Genomic DNA, 22577 nt, shown 5'->3' with positions numbered 1-22577 from the left:
CCCTGACTTAAACCTTCAGCAAACAAGTCCAATGTATAATTTAACTATGATAAAAAGAAGTTGAAAGGGGAGAAATCAAAATGACACGGCGAGTCCCACTGACACCTGCAGGCTAAAGTCAGGAGTCTAATGGCTTGATGTTTCAGTCTGGTGTCTCTTTGACAGCTTGCATCTGTGAGCATAACCTTTAACCGTGGTTACAGTACAGTTTTAGTAGCATAATGCAGAAACTTTAGCCTCCTACCCAGTTTTAACCTCATTTATTCAATTATTTTTATTCTATTGTCATTCTTTATGTCCTCAGCATACATACAGTAGCGATAGTAACATGCGATAGGTTACAGTAACAGTAATAGGTTGGCAAGAAAACAGAAGCGAGAACTCAAAACCTTCACATCACAGGGTGGTGTCTGTATCTGTCCACTAGGCGGCAATGTTGTGACGCAACACAATCCTGATCACACAGCAAACACTGGTTACACAATTTCCAATCCCTGCAGCCACGTAAACCAAACACCTCCAAACCACCCAGATTAGGTGGGTAAGTGAGTAAGTGAGGTGACAGCGGTTGCTGTTGTGTCTTAATCTGATGTATTTGTTTGCCTGTTTAATCAATTGATGTGCAACATGACTTACAACGTAACAAAGACCATTTTGTTTACTCCCCCCACCCCCCAAAAAAAAACCAACTTGACAATGATCAACATTTGAAAATGTATCAGAAGATTGCGGCGTGTTATAATGGTGCAGAACAAGTTATCAACTTCCAAGAGTTACCAACAATCGTCCTGGTTTCTATTACTCAATTACTCTCCAGTCAAACAGTGTCTCAAACCTGTGGTTGTTATACTTTTGAATGCGCAGGCTGAAACAAAGGCGACCACGTTGCAGATTGACATAAACGGGGAATTTTATTGATCAGTACATTTGTAAATTTCAATAGCTATACATTCAGTAAATTCTGCCTCAGGTCTCAGTCGTCCATGCAGTCAGTGAAACACTGTGTCCTCTCACATTGATGTTAATTATTCACTGAAAAACGTCTACATGTACCACGGTTCTTTATAATATTTCCTGTGTAGTGCTCATACAAAGGAATGGCTTACTGGTAAACTGAAGTGGACACTTTTATAGGTTTATGGCCTTTTTTTTTTCTTAAATTATTTTATGTTACAAAAAAAAACATATTTATTTCTACCTAATTCATAAATACAGTATATAGTTGAACCATTCATTCTGTGCTAAAATCAAAGCTGTGCTGCAGTCAGTTTAAAAAAATGTTTCCTCAACACCAAAAGCCCCGGGGGAAGGAGTTTATCTGTATACTGTTTACATATTTAGATATTATAAGATACTATATGTTTACAGTGGTTTTACAGTGTTTTAATGTCCCTTATCATCGCAGAACTGTAGTGTTGTATTTTTTTATATTACACTATTACAAGAAAAAAAGTGTGTGTGTGTGTGTGTGTGTGTGTGTGTGTGTGTGCGTGTGTGTTTCAATACTAAAGCCTGGAGAAACAGAGACATCTAAAACAGGAATAATGAGTTTTTTTCATGGACAAAGCCATATGGCAATTATGTAAACAACTCTTCTACACACACAATTACTCAGTCACTCGTTGGTTATATAGATGGGTGCCATGGTTACCAATCACTTGTACAATAAAGAACACAATACCACAGAAATCAACAACAATCTCACCGCCACCGAAGTACCTGCTGTCGTGTCCGTCAGTGTGTGTGCGTGCATTATAGTCAAACAACCAGGAGTATCAGCAAACCGTTAGAAAGAATAGAATCAATTAAAATAATGACTAAAAGAGGACAAAACAAACAGTATATTCTTGTTTTTTTAGAAAGGACGGGCACACAGACTGTTGAATATATTACATCAATGTGCAGACGGTCCAATCATCTGCCAGACAAAAACGCTTCAGAAGTTCAGTGTCTCTGACATCATCTTCCACCAGTCCATCAGCTCCTCCCGCTCCTCCTCTTTCCTCTCCATCAGAGACTCCAGCTCAAAGTCCACCTGAGACACAGAGACAGGATGAGAGATTTCAGTACTTTAACCTGCAACGATGAGGTCACATTCTCACCCGTGCCCGTCTGTCTGCAGTCAGCTGGATCAAACCAAATCTACCAGGCTGACTTTCACATTTAATGGCGAGGTGTTGCCTCAGTCAAGGAAAAAGCCATTGAATTTTAATGAAAATTCAATATGATGAAAACCTGCAACTCTTGTCTCCGCAGAGTGCCTTCTGATGGTGTGATTACATTAGAAACTCAGTTACATTGATTTTATAATCAAACAATCCTTCACTGATTCTAGTATTTATATCATCTGTTTTGTGTTTGCACGGAATTAAATTGTTAGACAAAAGCGACATTTGCTGACTTGTCATATCAGAGTGGGCAAAAAGATGAAAGAAAATGATATTTAGTTGCAGTTTTAAGTCCTATTGATACATTTCTCATCAGTCAGACATTGAATGCTTTTCTCTGTCATGGTAAATTTCAAAAGACTGTAAAAAAAAAATCATCTGAGGCCACAGTAGCAAAAACTTCAATTCTAAAGATTTTTAAAGTATTTTTCACATATTTCTCTTTTAGCGCATTTTCATTTTCCTGACATACTGATGGGTTTTAAAGGACAGCACGGTGATGTTATATCTCTGAGTAAAATCGACCACCCAACCCACTGCACACTTCCTTTTTAGGCTCAATCCCACTCATTCTGAGGATAATGGATCAGATTAGAGATGGTTTCTTTTGTATATCTATTCGTGTTGAACCACTGTAGAGAGCGCAAGAATCAGTCAAGCATGCAGTATATTCTCCTCTGGATATTGTAGTTACTAGATCAAAATCCTGTCCAGATATTCATGAAAGTAACTTGTACTTAGTCTCACCCGAAATCATCTATTTTTAGTTTGCTTTCAGGTATTTACTGTAGAAGAGAAAGACTACATTTGCTCTACCAAGTCCCAAAATAATCCCCTCTGGAACTGATTTTGGTCGGGTTACGCTCGGTGAGTCTTACCCTGGATGCAGGACTGTAGGGAACAGCCACCTTCTTGATGACAGTCAGGTAACCCGGTGCTGAGGCGGCCACCTTATAGTTTCCTGGAGCCAGAAGGCGCCAATAATCTCCATCTTTAGCTACAAAATATAGATGGTCACATCAATAAACACTGATGGAGTGTTTGATGTCCTATGACTGGGCAGATGCGATGAGCAGCAGGTGCATGAAACAGCTGCTGAAACATGAAACAATACCTGCTACGGCCACAAGATGGTGGTATTACAACATTTGCATTTCTCATCTGAATAGTGTGAAGTGATACTACGGTGTGTGTTTGATTATGAGGACAAACTTCTTGATGGATACCTGTGGTGATGTCATGGTCGATACCCTCCACAGAGATAGTGGCGTTGGAAATGGGGTTGCCCTGCAGGTCACGCACGAAGCCCTTCACGCCACGGTGGACCTACAGACACAGAAATCATCACCGCCATTGTCACTGGAGATTGTCATTCTTCTAGCCACGAACCCATAACAGAACCCAGATGTTTGGTGTGCATGTGATAACCTGCACCGCACTGAAGCAACAACAGTCTTCAGCTGTCAATGTTCTAACCCACTAAGTCTCTTTGTATTTCTGGGTCAACTGTATCAAATCGAACGAATAAAAAGAGACAGAAAAGGTTTCATAGTCCCGTGTGCTGCTGACCTGCTCGATGTAGTTGACGAGCGAGTTGCGGTTCTGCTCCCAGTAGGTCTTGAGCGTGTCCTCGTTGGGGAACTTGTCACAGCTGAGCTCCAGAGTGATCTCAAAGCAGTTGCTGCTGAGGTAGTTGAAGTCCTGCATTCCTGTGGTGGCGACGTTCAAAAATAAGGGGATGAGTTTCAAAATGTGCATCAGTAAAATTAGCAGGAAACCATGACAGACCAGTAAGTTTGGTTTTGATTATTTTCATGTAAGAAGGAAATAAAGCTTCTTAAACCTTGGCGATATTTGTGTATCACTGATTCAAAAAACATTTCAAACAGGGTGATAAAACAAGCCTTTTAGGATAAATTTATCAGTATTTTTTCTTTTAATGTTTCGACTTAAAATCTGTGTCTGAGGACTTTTGGTTCACAGTCAGACATCACGTACATTAAAAAATGCACATATAAACAACAGAATACTGTAAGTCGTCCTCACTGTTTGATTTATAAGCATAATTCATCATTCTCATGCTATTAATCATGTCTTGGTTGTTCCCTTCACAAAATAAAACCCGATAAGATTTATTACTCCATTTGACTTCCTTAATTCCATTTGACTTCCACAAGCGCAATCACGAGGTCAGAATTTTAAACACACAGTCCGCCTCTCTGACATCATCAATCACTGGAAGGTTTCTCACCTCCTGGAACGCTGTACCAGGCTCCTCCGTTAGTGATGCCGTCCTTGAAGCTGGAGTCATCATCATTCTTACGACAGGGGGGGCGCTGAGGGTCTGACATGACCGGGTTGTAGATGGAGTAGGCCTTCGCCAGAGACTTGAACATCATATCATCTGGGCTGGCACTGTACTCGTGGGTAGAACCTTGGAGGGGGAACATGGTTAAGCATTAATTAGACTCCTGCATCTTTAACACATTCACAACACAAACACATCTTGTTGACTACAAGAAGCTGTAACTACTTTCCGTCTGATTTTAACTATCTTGGCATTTAAGTCGTAGGTGCAACATTTGGCTACTTAAAGCTGTAAAATAAATCTTATTTAGTGGAAAGGTACATGTTATAACAGTCATAAAAACAAATAACAGGATGCGCATGTGTGTTTATTTACCAGTGCGGGTCTCATCGTAGGGGTAGTTAGCCACCACGTCTCCCCCGTGCAGGTTAGCGGAGAGGACAAAAGGGATGTCCATGATCCAGTGGATCACTGCCTTGGTCTCTGGAGCCAGCTGCAGGAAAAAAAATCTATGTACTTACAGAAGCAGCAAACAGGAAAGGGAATTTTGCCCAAAATAATACAAAGGCAGGGTAGTAACATGTCAAAGTCAAAGGCTGTTGTAGAGATACGTCACATCTCTCTGTGTAAGTTCTGGCCAAAAGACTCAGTTTAACGGCAAAGCTTTAGGATTTTTATTTATATAATTGGTTTACTTTCAGATCATATTTTGTTTGTGAATCTAAACTGTTTAAAATCACCATAAAAAAGTAACTCTACAAAGCTGAAGCACAGACATAGAAAATAACTCTAAATTCGAGGCTCATTCAAGCCATCTCACTCTTTTATGATCAACTGTGCCGTCTTTGTTTACCTTGGTGTTTTCATCCACAGCCTTCTTCATGTTTTGCAGCAGGTGGTTGTTTGCTCCTCCCTCTCGCTCATTGATGTAGATGATGCGGTCCAGGTCAGGGAAGTTACGGTTCAAATCCACCCCCTGAGCGTTACTGCGGCCCACAAACCAGTCCTTGATCTCTCCAGGCTGAGCAGGAAACAGAGCACGGCGATTAGGAAGGATAACACGTCTAAAGACTGTGTCAAAGCCAGCACATTTACCACTCTTGAATGTTGACCTGCGTAATTCAGACCACACCATGCAGTGACTCCATGTTTGCAGGATTGAACCGTCTCCTGGTAAACCCTCAGATCAGGTGTATGAAGTGTGTTCTGTGTCATCACCTGTGACGCAGCTTTCTCAAAGCCATCTGGGTTCATGGAGGGCATGAGGTGGATGCGTGTGCTGTGGATGAGGTCGATGATGGTCTCGTTGCCTTGCTGGTACTGGTTGCACAGGTACTGAGCCAGGTAGATGAGCAGCTCTCGGCCCACGGCCTCGTTGCCATGCATGTTGGCGATGTATTTAAACTCTGGCTCGCCTGCAAGAACAGAAACAAATTCAATGTTACTGGACCATATACAGTATTTAGTAAGGTTGACTGATTTGGAATCAGTACAAAGGGGATCTCAACAAACCATCACATCAAAGCACCTTTTGTAAAGACCGCTCATACTTCTGGATTGGGATCGTGACTCCAAAAAATGTGTTAATGTTCCTTGTTACTTTATGCAATCATAATGCATTTCCTAATTCCACAGTGTGTTACATTACATTTGCGTTACGCCGCAGCATCACCTTCGATGCGCTGCCATGTTTTCGGTTAGAACCTTATAGAAATCCCATACGCAGGTCACATTTCAACACAAATCTGTTACCCGATGAAGAGGACGTGCACGAGAATTACGCTCTTTGATAGAATCATACCACAATGCTAAAAATCAAAGCTGGTGGAAAAAAAAACAGCTCAAAGGAATAAAGCTTAAAAGAAAAAAAGTTGTTGCAAGAATGAGAATCATGACAGCAGTAGATTTAGGAGTGTAGACCTCCACCAAGGAGGCCATCCGGACGGCTGCTACCTGTTCATTCATGTTCTTCCCTACTATCTTAAACAGGTCATCATAGATTATGAACGCAATCCAGGTGATTCCCAGAAATCAGCCGTTTCAGGGGGACACAAGAGTGATTCCGACTGGTCAATGGCATGTCCAAAGAAACAGGTCCCCTGGTAATATCCTGCAAATGGCTTAGAACCGTTGTCAGGATCCAAGATCTACAATTTGATTCAGGTCACCTCTGAAAGTTAATCAATTATCCCTCTTAATATTACTTCTTTTTTTTTTTTTTTTTTTTACAGTAAATTCAATTAAAATCTGTCTTTTTCTTTTTAGATATCTGTCTAAGAAACAAACACACGCTGGTGATCACATGAATTGGCAAAAAACATAACCCATTGATAAATGAAATAACATGAGGGACCCTTACAAAGGCAGGTTCTTATCTATCGGGAAATTTATGCAGATTATAATGAAAGTAACACCAACACTGTTTGATTAGTAAGAGTGATGAGGTGACTAAATATGGAAGAGTAAACTGTTAACTAACTCTCCTGTGTAACGAATTTCACAATGCGTCACAGTCTTTGTCTGATGGGAAACTAATCGCAGTAGAAGGTCGCCAGCAACGTATTGTAATTTGTTACCTTGAACACACACCAGACCAACTGTAGGTACACACTCAGGCAGTGACAAACACACTGACTCATCAGCTGAAAGGTTAACTCCATTTGGACAATCAGGGTCCAAACTCAATGGATTATTGAGTGACGCTGTCACAGATCGTTCTAGGATCTGACGGAGCAACAAGTCTGGACTAAATCTCAGAGGGTTTGACTCCAGGACAAAATTAGAGATGCTGGAGATCTTCAGCTTGTCATCAGTGACTCTCTCACTAGCAGGAACAACTTCACTTCACACCATAGGAAGAGGTTCAGGAAACTGGAGTCTGTGTGTGAATTCACATCCTGCTTGTTAGATGTGACATATATGAGAACCATGTGTTGTTTGTAGGTTTTTTTTTTTTTTAACCACGTGAAAGAATGTTTGCGATAAACGTAATTGTAGTTTCGGTCAATAAACTCTCTATTTTTGTCCTACAAACAGTCCTAAGTTCAAAGATGTTCGGTGTAATTATGTTTACTTCGCTTTAACTAAATGTGAATGTAATGACTTGAAACTAAAACAAACCTGTAGGCGTTTCTGGAGCTTGATGGTCTCCTCTGGCTCCTGCTCTCTCTTTTGTAATACTTGCAATAAAATGTTTGCTGGTTGTATAAAAGCTAGGAGAGAATGTTTTGCTCATTCAGCCACATTTGTCACTGAATGCCTTTGTGCAGGAATTCAACGGCCTCATTGTTAGACCAGCTGACTGCGCTGAAGCCGGCCACAACGACAGACATTATGAGGACGCGCAGATGATGCAGAGGGATGAGAGTTGCGTTTAAACTGCATCTTCCTTCTGTCCTTACGTGAGAATCCTGGAAGATGTACGAGCTCGTGCGGAGTCGGAAGGACGACCTCTGTCAGTGTCGTGTTTAGGTGTTTCATAAATATCAAGCTACGCGAAGAAATTTGGATGCCAGCACTTCCATCAACAGCTTCCAGGTGGACATGAATAAATCTGACAAGGCGGAATGAAAAAGTGCCCCCAATCTCATTCCTGTAAGGGTACAATTCTGCAGCCCTTCTTAGCTATCAGTCATGGAGCTGCATTCATCATGAGTATCCACAGAGTGGTTGTATACTGTACATCTCTCATCAGCAAACAGTAATGGTCTCCTTTCTTTTCCAAAATCTGTCCCACATGAATCCCTCTTTAATTACTGTGTTTTGACCTAAAACAAACTATTTTTCCCTGCAAGGGTAAAGGTTGTTTTTTAAAATTCTAAATAAGTAGTCACTGGTGCAGGTTGTGACAGAGTATGTGACAGAATGTGCAGGCCACCGTAGGTCCCACACAAAACTGGCAACTCCTCCCAATAGAGAAACTTTGGCACTGTTGCTTTATAGACTCTGAAAGAGGTGATTAGTCGTTCCTGGATGGATTCCCCTTTCTCCATAATATGGAATTGTGCCAGTTTCAGACAAAGTGAGGTAATGTGGCAGCTGTGTGGCGGCATGCGCGCGTAACTATGAGGCCCATTTGTGCGACGTTTGTCGTGAACTGTTTACACTTGAAAAACAAATGAGAAAAAGAAGATTGTCCACCACGGACACAGACTCTTTCCTTCACTTCCACTCCTCAAACTCCAAACAACTGGACGGAGGAAGGAGATTGTTGCCGCTGTGAGCCAGACGACAGCGATGAGTCCCTCTCTGCTACTTAAAGAGTCTTCCGGTCTGATCTCTGGCTTACGTGTTTGGCCGTTCTAGCCTGATGTCAGATTACATTTCTACGGAAGTTGACTGGTTGCTGGCTGCAGCGTTGCAGCCCCTCCCCCCCACAGCTAACACACACTAACCCCATTGAAATGAATGACAAAACTGCGTTTTTGCCAGAGCAGCAGATTTGGTCTGAATTTAACTTTATGCACTGTGGCGCTGTTGGGACATTTACGTTTATTTGCCACGTTAACAGTCGCGCATAAAATGCAACTAAATTGCTTAACCTTTGGCTCCTTCTGTTTCTCTTGCCTTGTGATCTGTTGGTTCTCATATTTGAGAGTTATGTACATCAGGGTGGATGAAGCTGTGTTTAAACGACAAATCATCTGTTTCATCAGCTTCTTATTTTGCCTCATTCCTCCACATTTTTGTTATGCTTTCAAACATATGACAGACGAATGCCATATAACCAGACCGACAAAAGCATCAGCGATTGAGTGCTATCGATTAACTAGACACATATCAGTTGCTTTCTGTGGCTGTACCAGAACAAAGAACCTTCTTTGAGCACTGACAGAGGGGAAAGACAAAAAAAGTGCTTTTTTCCCCCCCCAGATCAGTTATGAAACAGTGCTCCAGATCAGCAGATGTGAGGGATGTGAAGCACGTACATGAAGCCATTACAACCGATTTCAAGGACGCATGTGTTCGTTGATTCTCACGTTCGCATTTTTCATTCTTCTTCTTTTTTTTTGTGCTTCAATGTAGGAAAGCACGCACACATCAATCAGCACACACACTGAGCAGCACGCAGGTCGAGTTATTTTTAAACTCCCGAATCTGTTTCCCCTTTGAGTTGCTACTAATGATTTCAAGACTACAATTAACTCTTTCTGTCCTGATGTCGGCAAATGTGTTTTACAAGCTTCAAAGTCAGAGCAGAGCTGTAAAAAGGTACACACATGTGCGCACGCACGCACACACACACGCGCACACACACACACACACACACACACACTTGCGTATTTGTATGCAGGCTGCCAGAAAGATTTCAAAGTTTCGAGCTAAAACACAGATGCTCTATATCTGGAGGCCTCTCCCGTCTCGCTCAAGAAACATGTTTACAGTATGTTATTAATCTACATGTTAGCAAGCATGTTTTATGCAACTGGAGCATCTGACACATTTACAAATGTACCAACACATGCAGGTACCAGTGAATTAATGATAATGGGACATGAATAGTGACGTCAAACACTATCATTTATCTCAATAAAACACAATTAATATTTATTTCAAAATTACATAATTCATCTTTCATAACAGCTCTTCTCCTCCTTTCTTACGGGAACACTTTTGCCCAAGAGTTGCAAGCAACTGTGATGCGTCACTGCGTGGGTGGAACGGATCAGGATGACCCTTCCCCTCTCAGGCTGACTATTGTCTTCTCCTTGAGCCTCAGTCTATTCCTCTTCTATTCTCTACAGCTTTTATTTATTGACTCACAGACTAAAGATGTATAGAAAAGGTTCACCTGTGAATTTATCACGCGCGGACACAGTTTGACCTGTCATAACCTCACATGTGGTCAAACACCAGATGTGATCGAGTTGTAGCACCAGTGCATCGTTGTGGGAAATGTACAACATAAATGCTACATATGATGCGGTGAATTTACAAAAACAGGACGGAATGCAGGTGCGGGACAAAAACATGTCAAACAGGGAAGCAAGACAAAACCACAAGGACGCCAAATCAACAACCCACTGCCGTGTATTGTTTTCTTTTCCTTAATGTACACAGCAAATTTAAATGAAGCCAAAACCACGACACCAACACGACAGTACAAGCTGAAAATTGGTTTACTGAACCGTTTTCACAAACGGCAGAGATTCTGAAGCCCCGACACAAACCCTTTCTCTCATTTTACTCCTCAAATTAAAAACTAATGGACACAAACTGACAAGGATGGCGATTGCCATCGTTGATTTGCGACATGGATTGCACTCCAGACGGTGGCGATGATTCCCTCTTAGCAGAAAAGATGTCTGCACACCTAAAGTGATGATGCAATTTAAACCCTTGAGGTCTTCTTTAGGCAAACGTGAGTAGTTTTAGCCTTGTCTGTCTTTTTTGTTCACAGTCAAGCCCTGAAAGTGGAACATCGCTTTATTTAGTTTTGGCTCTCTCCTTTTCGTTGGCATTTATTTGCTTCACATGTCAAAAGCAAACGGCTGAATTTTCGTGAGGAATCCCAACCAGCCGTAAGTGATGCGATCTGGATGTGTGAGGCTAATGAAACCAGGTGTGTGTATCAGGAATTATCGCAGATATCTGAAAAGTCATCAATTTGGTTACCAGGGTGACAAAGGAACAGCAGCTGCTGCTGCCACGTCATCAGGGAAGCACATCATCTGAGTGCTCTGGTCTCCCAGCAACCCTGACAGGAGCAGGTGCTTGAGGAGACAAATCAACTCAGAGGTTGTGTAAACACACTCCGCCTTGTCTGACTCGTGATTACATTCACTGATGTTATTACAAGGAGAAAGAGGCTGTGAGAGGAGGTGGGGCGCTGCCAAAAACAGCAGGATGTGGCGTCACAAAGCATGTTGAGATGAAAGGTGTTCAAGTAAAACAAGAGAGCAAATGGGACGAAAATCCACAGAATAAGAAGTAGAACAACAGCCAATGGCAAGGCTTTCACAGAAGGAGGAGAAGAAACTCCGAGTACAGTGAAGGCAGATGGGGGGAAGACACGGGGTGTCATATGTATAATAAATGACATCTAGCTGATGCTTGGCCTTGCGCTCATCCTCTTTCTGTTTCTGCCTTTCCTTTATTTCCTTACCATCCTTTCACACTTCTGTACATCCATTAACATTCCTGTCTTTTATCTCCCCTCTCTGTTTGCTCCTCGTAGCTGGTTTTTGCTATCCCTGCTACTCTCTTCTCCCTTCCATGAGGAGCAAGTTTCATAAAATGCTATTCTGCATTGCCATGGTTGCCATAAACTGGGGTTATATTTTTGCCCCCGTATTCTTGATTGTAAATAAGGCACACCCATTAGCCCTTTGGCACCCAATGTGTTGCCTTAATTGCTCAAATATAGATAAATAACTGAAACAATCTACTGTACACCCATGGGAGCAGCTGAAACTTATAGAGGATACGGTATATCAGGTATCGTGTCTGACAATGGTAGCATTAATCTTGTCGTTGCTAGCCTTCATACACAGGTGGTGCTAGCATCATCTGTGGAGGTGCACGGCAGGAGGTTGTATGTTTCAGGGGGTACAAGACTTAAAAAAACAAAACAAAAGAAACCACTGCTACACTGCAATGTGCCGTGTGTCATTTGCTATGACAATATTCAGCAGTGTGTCAGGCTATTACACGGTTAAACCAGGCGTGTGTGTGTGTGTGTGTGTGTGTGTGTGTGTGTGTGTGTGTGTGTGTAGGTGTGTGTGTGTGTGTGGACGCTTGGTGGGGATTATTATTATGCAGTCATTACTTGACATGGCCTAATAGTGCCTCATATTGACGTGAGGACAGAGAGCCAAACCCCACTGCTAGATGAGGTTTCTACTCATATCGGAAGCCTTGTAAATAGTTCCAGACATGAGAGTTTAGCCAGAGCCCCTTTCAGCGAGAAGAGACCCCCGCTTTAAATGAAGCGCACTCAAATCTGACCCAGCTGTGAGATGCAAAAACCTCCTGCCAATGAGGAAAAACATGTCACACGCCAACTTGAAAAGTAGAAGAAGTGCTGGCTTTGTTCTTGTCTTCACGGAAAGTGAAGCATTCAATACTCAAACACATAATGACATTAACATAAGCTACGTATGTGTAAAATGTCACTCGTGAAGAATAGCTTCTGGTGCGTAATGTTACTTTGTTGGTTTATCAAATCCCCCATCTTGACTTACTGGACAACAAAATGTCAGTGTCAAAATGAGTTTTTGCTGCTCTCAAATTGCCAACCATTCCGTTAGCCTTATTGAGTCTCAGGTTGTTTTGAACATTATGAAAACTTGGTGATTTTGCCTTTACTTGAAAGTTTTAAAAATGTTTCTATATTTTAAATGTCTCAAAAATAATGTTGCCCAGTACTTACTAATGGAGGAGTTGACTTAGATTTGTATCTGGTTTAGTTTGTCAGTGAACCCCAAATGTGTAAGGACAGTTCATTCAGGCTGTTTAACTCATGTGACTGCGTTGCGAGCGGTGCAGGGATCCATCTTGGACCGCTGTAAAGCTTCTACCAGTCCACCGATAAATATAATATACACTCTCCTCTCTAGCTCTGCTTCAGTCTCCCTCAAATTCTGAGGCAAAGATGTTCTCCACCAGTCAGTCACTGCTTTGGTGTCAGTTTTTAATCTTGTTTGATAAGTGAACTAAAACAATGAGCTGAAGAGCGTCATTCATGAATCTAAGGTTAACATAAATACTGAAGTACAGCAGGCAGCTACATGTGCGTCCAATGTTCTACACACACCCTGTATCCTAATAGGCACCAGCATGTTTACAATCTCGGCTATTGGCAGTTCCTGTGCCGCAGCGTATAACAGATGGCTGCTTACTGACAGATGCATGAGCTCAGGCCCGCCGTCCTCCTGAGACAGGCAGCCAACCACAAGCTGCGAGTCAGCTCAGTGCACTAAGCCGATCTGTTGCCCCGGCAACCGCTATTTCAGCTCCACCTTTCAGCCGGGTCAGAAAAACTATTGGTCTGAACCATTAGGGAATATGTTATTCTTCTCTCCTCTATAATACCCCTGTCAGCCCGTGAAAATCTTCCTGTTTCCTCATCTGTCTTTGTATCATCCTTCTTCTCTCTGGATGTTTTGCTCAGCAGAAGAGGGGTGGGGGGAAGGGGGAAGGGGGAAGGGGGATGGGGGGGGGGGTTGGGGGTGGCAAGGGGGGTGGAGGCCTCTGTTGGAGAGGCAGCAGCTTGGAAACTCATCTGGTAGTAATAAGGGCTCCACATCGCTACCGTGACTCATGCCTGCACACACCCTCCAGACTATTACAGGCTTATTTAGCACGTACATGCACTCATTAGACGCTGAGACCGTACGAGCTGCAGAACACTCAGAACATGTGGTGCACTGTGAGACCACACAGATACACCCAGAGAAGAAAATACACCTTCACACATAAAAGATATAATAGACGTATAGTCGGATAAACACCACAAACTACACTGTAAACTATTTATACACTAATTACAGATGGGGATTCTTCTTCTTGCAGGCTGAATGGCATTAATCGCTTCCAGCAAAAAAGTCCCAATGCTCCCACTGAAGAGTTGGCGAGGACAGGACGACCTGCTCTTACATTGAGGTTAGATGTACTACAAGGTAATCATTAACAGTGTGTGTCACCATCAGGACCACACGGTGTACGCGTCTGACATTTGATGTCTCTTCTGGGTTGTGAATAGGACCGCACAATTAATCAACCCCGCTGTACGACCTTCTGCAATTTTCAAAAAAGCAGGAAGCCACAGTCGAGAGATGTCCACACGTCATATTCCGCTGATTCAAGACATCGTGTTTGTGACATGTTTAAAAAAAACAAAAAACAAATCTTGAGGCCTTTGTCAGACTGATTCAGGAGGGGTTCACGATGTGCTAACAAAAATAAAACACCACCTTTTTGCCACAGGTCACATCAACATGAGATGTAAGAATCACAGAGTGAGACGATACTTTGCCAACGATAACAGCAGCTTTTCTGCCATAATGGATAATTCAAGTATGACAGGTCAGGAAATCTAAATGACCAAAGAAGGAAAATCAACCCTAGAAAGAAAAAAAAAAGCACAAATATTGTTCTTATTTCCTGCATTAATGTTTCTGCTTTGCATGATTTAACAACTGTAGTGAAAAATATTGAATAAAGTGTGAGAAATGTCCAATGCAGCCATGAGGAATCTGGTTTTAATACTACTAGTTAAAACATAAAATATTGATATTTGTCACTGTATTTTGCAGTATCGATATTTTGTCCCACCCCTGGTAACGTCATCCTGAGGGAGGCTGAACAATTCATCCAGTTATGATCAAAATCATAGTATGGACCTGCATATTGCCTCAAATCACGGGTGTCGTGATATTCGTTCTAGAAAAATGAGTTAAAATCATAAATTAAATATCACCAGGCAGAAGAGATGTCCTGGCCAGAACCTCATATTCTACCAACACCAAAATGACTTCATGTAAAGTAGGAAACAAATGCAGTAAAGACAGTTTTCTTCCATGCGAACAATGTTTAAATAGAACAAATATACAGTAAGTGAGTTTTGAAAATATGAAATAGGTAAGATTTCTACTGCTTTGTTTCATGGATGACATGTACAGTTCTGGTGTTATTAATCTTTTATCAAGATGGCAATGTGTCACAATAAGATTAGATGAGAGGAACTTCAACACAAATTAATGATTATTTGATTGTTGGTATCTCAGCTAAAGATCATTCCCACTCTATTTCGATTTTCTCTCTCAGCTGAGAGGAAGACTGGTCATTTTTGTATGAACACTGCAACGTTTAGCTGCTCCTGTGTCTGGGGTACCTGTCAAACTGCGAGGTCACATATGTGTGCTGGTTTATTCCAGCCTCCACTCAAGCCCTGGTGGAAAAAGATTGCTGGATGATTAAATATTCAACAGAAGGCTTCCTAATTTGAATGCTCTGTGAGGCCACATCTCTGATGTCTTTTGCAGTCAGCACTGCCGACGGATTTATGCTCTGAAGAGGACGTTGATTCCAACCGTGTCTCAGTGAGCCCGGGCGATCCCTTCCTTTGGGAGGTTTCCTCAGAATCACGACTCGGGATCAGCACGAAGAGATTCTTATCAACCAGCAAAATGGCGGCTTTGCGTGGCTGATTCTACAATCTATCACCTAGATTTCACTGGAGTGATGCAGCGGGCCCCTGCGTGCGCTCACCGTTTTTACGCACAGCATGACACACCTGCGCTCGGCCGCATTATTTCAGCAGGGACAGCAGAACGGGTTCTTTCTGCGCCCTCACAAAATCACAACCACACCAGGCGGCTATGCGCAATAGTGCGTGATGTGTTTGGTGATCACAACGTGCGGGGATGACTCCCCACCACCCAGGGAAGCGGGGGGACAAAGGGAGCGAGGATTAGGGAGGACATTCACTGCAGTGCGTGTGCGTAAAACTGACCAGGCTCGTGCGTCCCGGGGTTGTCGGACATCTCCAGCACCAGCAGCTCGCGGCCCTCGAAGCTCTCCCCAATGGTGTAGATGCGGCTGATGGTGGGGCACTGCAGCCACACCGACACCAGCGCTTTCCGCAGCTCCTCATAACGGTGATACTCGAAAGAGATCTCGCCATCGGTACCGGCTGCGCTGACCAGAGCGGCGACTGCTGACGCCCCGAATAAAAGCAGCGAAATAAATGGCTTCATTTTGACGTGTCCTCGTCTCTCTAAGCCCTGTCTGTCTACCCGTCTGCCTGCGGCTTGGTTCCAAGCCTTATCTCCGTGCTGCAGCCTCGCTGTGGGCTATAAATAGGCTACCTCCCGCTCTCCCTCTCTGTGTGCGATGATGCGCTGGCGTACCTGAGCGCAAAGCCACGCGGTCAAGCTCCCCGGATATTCACACATCCGGTGACTACTTTCAAAATAAATGTAAAGTGTGTGTGTGTGTGTGTGTGGGGGGGGGGGGGGTCCTCATGTAAAAACAAGTGACAGCCCTTTTTATATAGTTAGAGAAAATTCTAACAAGTGAGAGGTTAAATGTAGAGTTACACTGTCCCGTTATTCATTTGCTGTGTTTCTATCAATGTGATTGGTGATAATGTTGGTTTGACACAACAAAGCTGCTATTTGTAAGTTTTTATACCAACTAAAACTTCACACTCCACAACCTCCACCACCGGGGGAAGCACATTACATTAAAAGTTGGGTACCAAAACCCTGTTTTTAATTAAGCTCGTTCAAGACGTCACTTCATCATTACATCTCACTGTCGGCACAGACAGACAGACGTGGGACGGGGAAACCAACTGTGTCAGACGGTCACGAGGCCTCTGGGAGAAGGACAGCTGCAAGGGTGGAACCACTCAATGAAAATCGCAGAAATGTAATGTAGAACTCCTAATTTGGCATCATACAACACCAGCTTTATTCAGTCGTATTTAATTAAGCGTGTTGCAATTGTGCTGGGGTAAATTTGCAGCATTATTGCAGTACATATGTGTAAGACGGACTCAGGTTATTTGGAATTTGGAAATGTATTTATTTGGAAAGCAAAGCACTCTGCTTACCTGCCAGTTTACATTTAAGGACCTGTGCTTTGTTTGTTTAATCCAGCTCTGTTCAAACAGGAACATGGTGGGATACAGTCGAAATCGCTGAGTAAAAAACGTAGTTTACGTTCTTGAGATTAGGATATTAATCATTTGTAAAGCTTGAATCTTCAGTCCAGGTAAATATTTACTCAATAAATAATCAAAGATTAACCAACAGCCAATCAGTCAGCCAATCTGCTCTTCCCTCCCAGGCCTTCATTTCTCATGACGCAACTGATTCTTCGTTCCAAAGCAAAAACATGCAATCACCTCGTGACAATAAAGCAGTGTAAGGCCGGTGTTAACAAAGAGGCTAAAATGAACAGGAAGCTTCTTTATTTTTATTTCCAGAGTATTTTACCACTAACGTGTCATTAATAGGCAGGTTTGGTCATTCATAAAATGAGTTTAAACTTCACTTCCTGTTTGGTAACTGCTGCTGCTGTCTGGTTTGACGAGGCAGTGAGTGCTGAGTTAGGCTGTAGGGGTGTGTTCACAGTATAGCACAAACCTATGGAGGAAACACACACAAACACACACACACACACACACACTAAATACCACCTCTGCGTTTAGACAGATATATCATAGAATATTTCAGTCAGCAGATTCAAATGTGTGATGTTAATCTAAAACATCACTATTCAAGCCTGAGATGATCAAAATACGCACACATCAGTATCTGTAAGGATGAAGTGTCTCAACACAGAATTCTCTCCAAAAACTGCTAAACATAAGCAAACTCAGAATTAAATTTGTGCACGTGTCTTTATTCTAATATGACAAAACAAAAAATAAAACATCTCAGGATTTCTTTTCATAAAACTCAAAGATAATCAGCATTTTTCATTATTTCTACAGTCTTAAATAAAACAGACTTTAAGAATCCGGATGCGCCACGTCAGAAAATCCCTCATTTAGAATTTGCATGTTCTTGCTTCAAAAGTCGTTTCCCTCTGACAGCAGCTTTGAAAGAGTACAAACATGTATTATAGAAGAATTATAAGAAGTGCTTCAGTGCCGAGACATTCAGAGTAAATACAGAAGTGTTTGTCAAGACATACAGTAAAAAAAAAACCCTCATTCAATAACAAAGCAGAGGAGGAAATCAAAAGGAGGATGTTTATTTCAGCTGGCAGCTGTTGACAGAAGCAGACAACAATACTTCTTTTTCAAAAAGGCACAAAAGGCTGAAATCAACCTGCAGTCTGGTTCAGAACCAAACTGTAGTCGAGCTGATTCGTTTAAAGAACACCTTCAGTGTGTGTGTCTGTGTGTGTGTTTCTGTAGTGGGAGAAAAAGCAGTACCATTGCTCGCAGCATCTTCCCTTCCACAGACAAACCAGGTGTGTTCACTGCTCCTTCTTGTCTCCCTGTTTCTGCATGTGCTTGCTGTACTGATTGTCCGTCTTCAGCAGCTTGTCCCACCAGGTGAAGGTGGAGGCGTAGTTCCCCACAAAGTTCATATGGTGGAAGTCGTGGAAACGGGCACCGGCGTAGAATGGGATCAGGTGGAGTGGGTTCAGAGGGATGTCGTAACCGCTGGGAGGGAATTAAAGATGGGAATGAAAGTCTGTCACGTTCGCATCCCAGATAACATTTACCAGTATTTTGAAGTAACAGCTTCTTGTCAGATCCTGCAAATGAAACAGTTGCCTTTAAAAGGGGTTCAGTGTCGTTTTGGACTCTCGGCTTAATTGTATCACAATAAAGATTTGTGGCTCTGAATGAAATTGGCTTGACTTGACTCTTTGGCCCTCTAGTGGTCAACTTCATAAATTACTTGACAGGTTCAGGAAACTGTTATGTTCTTTTATCTCTTTAAATGCATCCCTCCTCATGTTGTATTTTGTGCTCTTTTCAGTCAAAGAGAACACCCGCGAGTCCTACCTGTGGACATCAATGGTCTCCAGCAGGCGGAAGGCCACCCAGGCCCACAGCAGGAACACGTGGTTACAGAAGATCATGATGCCGATAAAGAATCCGGCCCCCAGGATGAGAGTCTCTGCAGGATGAGCATATTCCGCCTGCATGCCAAACGGAGCCTGAGGGACAGTGGCGTTATTAAATAGCTCCCCAGAGAAGCGGCCACAACTCAGTGTTTATCTATCTTATCACATGTTGAATTCACTCACGGTGAACTCGTGATGGACTTTGTGGATGTATTTGTAGATTCTGCGGTGATGAAGCAGTCGGTGGAGGAAGTAGTGCCACGTGTCTTCGACCACAGCGCAGCCGAGGCACTGAGCCAGCAGGTACGGCCTGCGGGGCGTCACATGGCGTCAGTGATCAAAACTAAATCTTTTCACTGTCAAATACATCTTAATGACACTGGACAGTGAAACAGGAGCAATTATAAATACTTATAAATTCAGCAGCAAATGTCTGGCCAGATATTTCAAGTTAAAAGAATGACAAGTATCCATTCCAATTTCCTTAGAATCATACTGAAAAATAACAACAACAACAAAAAAAACTCCCGTATCAAGCTTGTGAATGTGTTTAAATATTTTCATAATAAATGTCAGCTTAATAGCAGGTTTTTTAAAAATATTTTCATACAGTGTTTTGTGCTTATCGAAAACTCCTCAAAAAACAGTCATTAAAAACTCCCTTTTTCGCACTTGTTCTAAAAATGCGAAGAGTTTCCTCTGGTCTCATGAATAACAGAAAACTGACTTTATTATGATGAACCTCTCAGGCCAATTGAACTCCATTTCTCATAGTGCAGGATATTTTTAAAAAAACAACAACATCATTGAGATCTCAGTATTGATTTTGTCCACATCGCCCAACCCTACACTTTTACTAAAACAGAAGTGTTCAAATGCAAACATCGGTCTATAATGTACAATTATAATATAATTATATTTTATAATTATAGTTTTTGTCAACTACAGAAATATAAGCAAAAAAAAAGAATTATTATTGTCACTTAGATGATAATGTTCATTCAGCAGGATAGAAAAACCTCTTCTATCTCATATTCAGGCAGAAACGACTGAAGAACTCGGTGATGGGTTTCTAAGAAGAATGTGAGGGTTTTTTTCCAAATGGAGTTACCATGGAGATTCTGACATCTCGCCAAAAGTACACAAACCTGTTGTATCTGGACTTTACATGGTCGATTCTTTTCTTTTTTTTATCAAAATTTCACATTTGATGAGTTCCCAAAGACATCTACAACCACACAGTCATCAAGAGTATTTTCTATTTTTAAATAGAATACAGGGGCATCATGGGAAATGGGTATGATGGACAATATCCCTGTAAATTCATAACTTGCTGATATCTTAGGAAAAAAAACACTTATGTCGATCTTACTACATCTAAGATTCAATCACATACTGCTCAGACTACACGAGTAGTACTACTAGTCTTTACTACGTGTTGGATATTTGAAATACTGACCAGCGTGGCATGGAGTCCCAGTCGTAGGGGATGTTGAAGTATTCCGTGAAGTAGTAAGTTCCACAGATCAAAGGCAGCTGGATACAAAAATGGTTGAAGAGCAACATCTTGAAACATCTCCACTGTTTCTCCCAGGTCTCTGGTTTGTCCTGCAAAAACACACACACACACACACACACATACATGAAGAGTCATCCCATACAACATTCAAACACACACAAACACACGCACAGCTACACACACCTGCTGAATCTTGTACTTTTGCATGAAGGGTAGAAACTGGAAGATGAATCCAGGGAGGCAGAAGAGGAAGTAAATGAACTCGTGGACGATGAGGGACCCCCAGGTGGCAATCTGGAACTTGGTGTAGTTGTCCAGCATGTAGCCCCAGGCGTGTTTCAGGGAGGGCTGCAGGGGGTTTTCAGGTAAAACCCCATCAACGTACTCCACCGCGAGGTAGGCAGAGCTCAGGATGTCTGCCGTGCCGTTCACCGCCATGATGGACGACACAAGGTGACAGCGGGTCTGAGGAGAAGACTGGAGAACACAAACATGGTGTCTCAAGTGCCGTTCAACACTGGTGGACCACTCAGCCACTGCTGGTCTTCATCATGTTGGTGTTTAACACGACATGTAACAGTCATAATGTGAAGAAGATGAAGGAAATGGTCCTGAATTTATTTTCTCTAGGTTCTAATGTAACACGTCAAGCAATCCAGTGCAATCTAGTTATCATAAAGTGTGTGTTCAACCAAAACCCCTCTGTTTTCATTTATTCAATTCACTGCAACATTAAATATCAGTGAAAAATCTGTGACTACAACAAAATCCAGTGGTCTGGTCTGTCTCCACTTTCATGTCTGTTCATTTAACAGTCATTTATACTAAGCAACCTTGTACTAGAACTGTAAAACGCACAAAGAACAGACAAAGCTTCTGGATTTCGTAAACCTCACACTAGAGTAGCTCAAGTAGAATCAGACTAATATTTGTGATTAAAAAAAATCCTATACATCCTCTGACTAATATTAAGCATGAATAAATACTGTCAATATAATGTACTTTTTGTATGTAAAAGTGCTCATTCTGCAAAATGGCTAAATTTACATGCCATATATTTTTACTGCTTCTTTGACAACACGTATAACAGTTTCATGCGTAGTTAATATAAACACGGAATTGTTTGACAGTCTTAGATTTTTATTTCATGTGAAAATAGAGTAAAGTCAATTGTACATACGCAAACATAAAATATGTTCGCTGAGACGCTGCACATAAACTCAAAAACAGCAATAAGTCAGTACAGATTCATGCTCGCTATAATCTGACTTTCGATGCAACTTCATCCGCCATTCGCCGAAAAATACTTCGTTACAGTACAACAGAACATACTTCCGACAGTTACGGTACCTCACTGTGTTTTCCTCAGCTACTTCGCCCCACGGTCGACAGGTGCTTCAGCAGTAATACTGCTACTTGATATGATAATGATAATTAATCAAAAACTGGTGAGTATGGTATTACCACCAGAGCTAAATATTTACGAGCAATAGTTAGACAACAAGCAAACAAACGTTCTTCGTTCATTACATTAATGAACTTAATTAAGCGAAGAAATTCAGCTAAACATCTAATTTAACGCTACAACGTGACACTCACCTTTCCGCGGTACGTCCCGTTTACCTGAACAAGAAGTGTCCCGGCCCGGATGAAGTACAGTCACATCGAATGATCTGATTGGCCAGGAAGAGAGGAGACTGACGTCAGGGGGCCGAGCGGCTTCTCTGATTGGTCCGCGTGATGGAGTGATGATAGTGAGACTGCGAGTTTCTACAGCAACAGCCAATCAGAGGGCAGCTTGGCTTTCATAACATTTGTGTTGTGTTGAACAGACTGTGCAGGGGAAGAGACGGGGCGGGATCACACGTCCCCCATCCTACTGTGACATGGTATTAGCTTAAAATGTCCTTAAATACAGATTTACAGGTAGTTTACCCTGCGAAATAATGATTTATATGTTCTAATAAGGCATAAATTCACGTTTTTTCTTTTTAAAAAAGTCAAAATAAAAAGTGTGCCTTGCTGGTTTAATCGTAAATGCAGGTTT

General features: G+C 42.1%; 2 protein-coding genes across 3 annotated transcripts; both read right to left on the bottom strand.

Moving 5' to 3' along the window:
• Positions 1-892: 892 nt before the first annotated feature.
• On the bottom strand, positions 893-16321 carry cpe (carboxypeptidase E). The gene is made up of 9 exons (XM_086211835.1): positions 15932-16321; positions 5695-5891; positions 5330-5497; positions 4852-4969; positions 4420-4602; positions 3738-3877; positions 3395-3494; positions 3047-3165; positions 893-2035 (listed from the first exon to the last, which is right to left on the bottom strand). Exons 1-9 carry the CDS (start codon positions 16173-16175, stop codon positions 1937-1939), a joined length of 1368 nt encoding a protein of 455 aa, XP_086067961.1. The 5' UTR covers positions 16176-16321; the 3' UTR covers positions 893-1936.
• Positions 16322-17808: 1487 nt separating this feature from the next.
• On the bottom strand, positions 17809-22182 carry msmo1 (methylsterol monooxygenase 1). 2 transcript variants are annotated; one of them, XM_086211836.1, is made up of 6 exons: positions 22130-22182; positions 20714-21007; positions 20471-20619; positions 19195-19321; positions 18950-19104; positions 17809-18601 (listed from the first exon to the last, which is right to left on the bottom strand). In XM_086211836.1, exons 2-6 carry the CDS (start codon positions 20966-20968, stop codon positions 18412-18414), a joined length of 876 nt encoding a protein of 291 aa, XP_086067962.1. In that variant the 5' UTR covers positions 20969-21007; positions 22130-22182; the 3' UTR covers positions 17809-18411. The 2 variants fall into 2 exon arrangements, with proteins under 2 accessions (XP_086067962.1, XP_086067963.1); XM_086211837.1 differs by lacking the exon at positions 22130-22182 and adding an exon at positions 21881-22023.
• Positions 22183-22577: the final 395 nt, after the last annotated feature.

This window comes from Aulostomus chinensis, chromosome 8 (genome assembly GCF_037954235.1).
Source record: "Aulostomus chinensis isolate RoL2024-O1b breed Wild chromosome 8, RoL_Achi_v1.0, whole genome shotgun sequence".
Taxonomy (NCBI): Eukaryota; Metazoa; Chordata; class Actinopteri; order Syngnathiformes; family Aulostomidae; genus Aulostomus; species Aulostomus chinensis.
The sequence above is the reverse complement of the archived record's forward strand: the minus strand, read 5'-3'. Positions and strand labels throughout refer to the sequence as shown.

Excerpts from the sequence above, each read along its gene's own strand:
- cpe (XM_086211835.1), bottom strand. The coding sequence starts at position 16,175 with ATGAAGCCATTTATTTCGCTGCTTTTATTCGGGGCGTCAGCAGTCGCC. Across the intron at positions 3,878-4,419 it reads CTGGTACAGCGTTCCAGGAG|GAATGCAGGACTTCAACTAC; the intron begins GTGAGAAACCTT and ends TCGCCACCACAG. Across the intron at positions 3,495-3,737 it reads TCGTCAACTACATCGAGCAG|GTCCACCGTGGCGTGAAGGG; the intron begins GTCAGCAGCACA and ends CTGTGTCTGTAG.
- msmo1 (XM_086211836.1), bottom strand. The coding sequence starts at position 20,968 with ATGGCGGTGAACGGCACGGCAGACATCCTGAGCTCTGCCTACCTCGCG. Across the intron at positions 20,620-20,713 it reads AAAAGTACAAGATTCAGCAG|GACAAACCAGAGACCTGGGA; the intron begins GTGTGTGTAGCT and ends GTGTTTTTGCAG. Across the intron at positions 19,322-20,470 it reads TGGGACTCCATGCCACGCTG|GCCGTACCTGCTGGCTCAGT; the intron begins GTCAGTATTTCA and ends GACGCCCCGCAG.